Source organism: Phragmites australis, chromosome 10 (genome assembly GCF_958298935.1).
Source record: "Phragmites australis chromosome 10, lpPhrAust1.1, whole genome shotgun sequence".
NCBI lineage: Eukaryota > Viridiplantae > Streptophyta > Magnoliopsida > Poales > Poaceae > Phragmites > Phragmites australis.
Genome location: NC_084930.1, coordinates 5,797,403 through 5,801,319, shown reverse-complemented (window position 1 = coordinate 5,801,319; position 3,917 = coordinate 5,797,403). Strand labels below are relative to the sequence as shown.

The 3,917-nt window shown below is 45.5% G+C and overlaps 1 protein-coding gene across 1 annotated transcript; it reads left to right on the top strand.

The window, feature by feature from the left end:
* Window positions 1-2,541: 2,541 nt before the first annotated feature.
* On the top strand, window positions 2,542-3,160 carry LOC133930349 (uncharacterized). The gene has a single exon (XM_062376988.1). The coding sequence runs from the start codon at window positions 2,566-2,568 to the stop codon at window positions 2,947-2,949; it is 384 nt and encodes a 127-aa protein (XP_062232972.1). The 5' UTR covers window positions 2,542-2,565; the 3' UTR covers window positions 2,950-3,160.
* The last annotated feature ends 757 nt before the right edge of the window (window positions 3,161-3,917 follow it).

Below are 3,917 nucleotides of genomic sequence, written 5' to 3'. Positions count from 1 at the left end.
TCGCGAGACCTGTCTTTCTGCCTTGGCGGCGGCGCGCGCCTCGGCCTCGCACCAGGCATATTAGCGGGCCTCTCGCACACAGCGTCCTCCTCATGGGCGGCCGGTCCGTAACAGCGGCCTCGGCCCAGTCCATTTTACTGGGCCGAAAGATCTGCAGTTCTCAACTGTTATCAATCAATCACGCCTGTGGTGGGCCGCCGTCCACTCAGCTCATCATGGGCTTAGAGATGCACGATGGGCTGGCGGCAGATTTTTCAAGATTTTTTATATTTCTTACTACCTCCGGTTTTATTTACTTGATACCCATTTGTACTGTAGCAATTTCATTTTACTGTAGTAATTTTGACTTTACGTTTTTTTCTATAAAAAATTTATAAATAACTAAAACTTTTGTATCATTAGATTCTACATGAAATGTACTTTATTAGTATTAGATACTTTTAAGTATTCATAAATTTTTCGTAGGGAAAAACGTAAAGTGAAAATTGCTACAGTAAAAAATTGGTGACAAGTAAACGAAAACAGATGTAGTAATTTGTTTTTGCAAAAATAGATCTTCGTTTTGAAAAATCGCACAACTAAACAAGGCCACATGTCTCTCTTCTTGGCTCATGCTCCCGAGGTGTGATGATTGGATGATGATTGAAAAGTGATTGGAACGTGACGATATGCAGAGATTGTTCTCCAGCCCAAGGATACCTAGCCTAACTGTGTGACTAACTGGGCGGTAGAGAGCCTGTCGCAATGCTACGCTCTCTGCATTTCGTCACGTTTCATAGAGTCCCACTAATTGCCGCTCATTACGCCGCAGAATGTATTCACTAGTCATGCATGCTACTACTCTATATATAATTATGATCCTACCTACAATCCTACACTACACAGCATAGTACATGAGATGATGATAACAACAATCGTTAGAGAGCTACCTGAAGGCTACTGGTTGACAAAATGCAGAGCTTAGGATCACATCACTGATGCAGAGTGATTCGTACTTCCAACCGATCGACACAGACATACGGTAGCTCAGCCTCTTCTGTTCTGAAGCTCGTATCCTCTGCGCCAAAAAAGGCAAGGTCAATGTAAACTGTAAGCCCATCTGATCGTTCATCAACCGGCGTCATTTAGTTTTCAGCTTATGGCAGGGTTGGATCACCAAGCTGCGTTTTCAGCTCGGTCTCACAAAATGACACAAAAAGCATGACCGAAACTTAAATCTGCCTGCTCCGCTCCGCTCGGTTTCGCACACTGTACACTGCCGCAGCGCCCGGCCCTCAAGTGAAACAAGATGACAGCGATCACCATTTTCTTCCTCCTGTACAGAATATATTTGACATGACTTGCCACCAAATACATCCAGACCTATTCACACTATTTTTTTTCACTAGCATAGGTCAGGAATCTACATGGGACCTTTGTATGTTTGCTCGTGCGAATTTGGGCACGCTCAGTTTCCCCCGAGAAGAAACTTGTGCGCCGTCTCGTCTCTGATCGACGATCAATTGGGGGTCAGGGAACCGGGACAACGGGGGAGTTCGCAGGGAGGCCGTCAAATGCCTTGCCCGGATGCGGTGCGCGCGTCTAGTGGCAACGTACCGACACGACGGCGACGAGAGGCTCGTCAGCTCGTCCTAGTCTTGTCCCGCAGCTCTGTGTGCGGAGGAAGTGCCGTGCAATCTCGGCTGCGTTTTTGTCTGCAGAAATGTTGCGCGGCAGCAGGAGCTTGTCCGGCACAGTGTCTCTTGCCGGGCGTCAGATCCTGTGGAAACTAACATGGTCGGCGCGGCTCTACCTGCCGATGCGGCGTCGCCGTCGTGCGAGCCGCCACCGTGGCCTACCTGTCGAGCTAGCAGCCAAACTCCTCTGCTCCCGATCGGTGCCTTGTGAGCTTTGTCGTGACTCGTGACTGACTGAGGGCCGTGCATTTTTCATCACAGATGAAACATGACTAGATATACACTCCATGCATAGATCTCCTGCCTTAATTGAGCAGGTGCGCCTTAATAAATATCATGCCAACTTGCCTGCATGACAAATTGACAATTTTGTTCACTTGCTGGTTGGGGATTTTGAAGTTGAATATATACAGTGTAGATCTCATGACGATATCGACGCCCAAGCATTGACAAAAAGGAAAGTAAACATGACTGTATAGTTCCCCTGGAAATCAATTCTACATCTTGATTAAAAGAAAAAAAAAGTCAACTCGACACTAGGTCCGAATGAATATTACATCCATATATAAACATGGCATCGATCTATCGTTCTATTTAAAGTCGTGTTTCATTTCTCTTATATCATTGAAGTAAATCACCACTTCACCAGAGTTTGTTAAATGGAGAAAATGTATAGCTCCAAATGCATGGCGACACTTTCTGAAACGGTGATTAACTGCATGGGTCCGCTTGGTGTGTACGTCCGGGCTCACATCCTGGCCTACCACCTGCACATTGTCACCTACTCACCTGACCTAGCGCTGCAGCTATCCCCATGGCGGTGAGCTCTGAAACGTTGCCACTATATATAAAGCAAAGAAACCGTAACTCCCCTCCAAGCAAGCGCGCCATGCTCCATTTGATCTCCAACGCTGTAGCTCTGCAGAAGCGGGAAGCGATGACGATCCGCCAGGCGAGTTGCCACGTGAAGCCAGCCGGCAACTGGCGGGGCCGCCGCCGGCTGCGAGCGCGCGTCGGCGGCGTCCGGTTGGGCCTCCTGCTCCGGCTACGAGTGCGGCTGTCCGGCGTCCTCAGCCTGCTCCTCCGGAGCGTGGAGGAGATCCGGTGCCGCCCCGGCGGCGCAGCCAGGTGGTCGGCGCCGCAGCCGAGATCGCGTGGGCCGGCGCAGTGCCACGGCCGGCGCCCCGAGAGGGACCAGAGCTCATTTTATGCGGAGGCCATCGCCGAGTGTCTCGAGTTCATCAAGAGCAGATCGTCCTACTGTCCTGCTTGAGGGATGGTAGGGATTGCTAGTTTGCATGCGACAACTCCCGGTTTGCTGTGGTGCATAGCGGTGTTCTTTTTCTTTTTCACCCTCCCTCTCTCACCTTGGTGTCACTTAATTTGTCTATGTTGATTTGTAGCTTCGTCAATGAATTAGTTGATTGTACCTATAGTTCTATGATTGATATGAAATAATTCATATCTTATCTTTCTATTATTAATTAGGTACTCCTTTTAAAGTTTTTACGTTTATTTTTTATGAGACACGCTAGAAAACAAGAGAAATCTGAATCTTATTATTATGTTAATCCTCAGAATCAGTTTAAATAGTCCCTTTGGCAAAACTAGATCAACAGAATGGCACGCTAGTAAATGAGAGAAATCCTAAAAAAGTAAAACATCCGACCATCGATTTGATGGACTCATCATCACCGACAGCAGCAGCTATTAGATCTAACATGTTTCTAAATTATCTATTTTACCATTATAAAAAAATTAACCTAAAAACCCAATACATACTTCTAAATTACCCACATCTACCATATTGAAAAAACCCAAAGTACCCTAATACCTACTTCTAAATTATCCACCTCTGTCATTATGAGAAAACTAGCCCAAAGTACTCCAATATCTACCTCTAAATTACACACCTATGCCATTATAGCAAAATCAACCCAAATGTCGCTGCCTTAAAGCGTTTGATATGCTTATCACCTAAATATTAACAAATATTATATCATGGATGGCCACACACATATTAATGAACATTGTGAGCATGAGGAAAAAAATGAAGAAAAATAACTTTGCACAATACTCTGACCCAGTAGAGTAATATAGTAAGAAAATATGATCAATATATGCATATTAGTCATCTCTAAATCCTAATTCATAAATCATAGGTATTTCATAAAGTTTTATTATCGATGTACATTAAAAAAAATTAGCCCGTGCGCTTGCACGGTTGATAGACTAGTGTTA

Excerpts from the sequence above, each read along its gene's own strand:
- LOC133930349 (XM_062376988.1), top strand. The coding sequence starts at position 2,566 with ATGCTCCATTTGATCTCCAACGCTGTAGCTCTGCAGAAGCGGGAAGCG.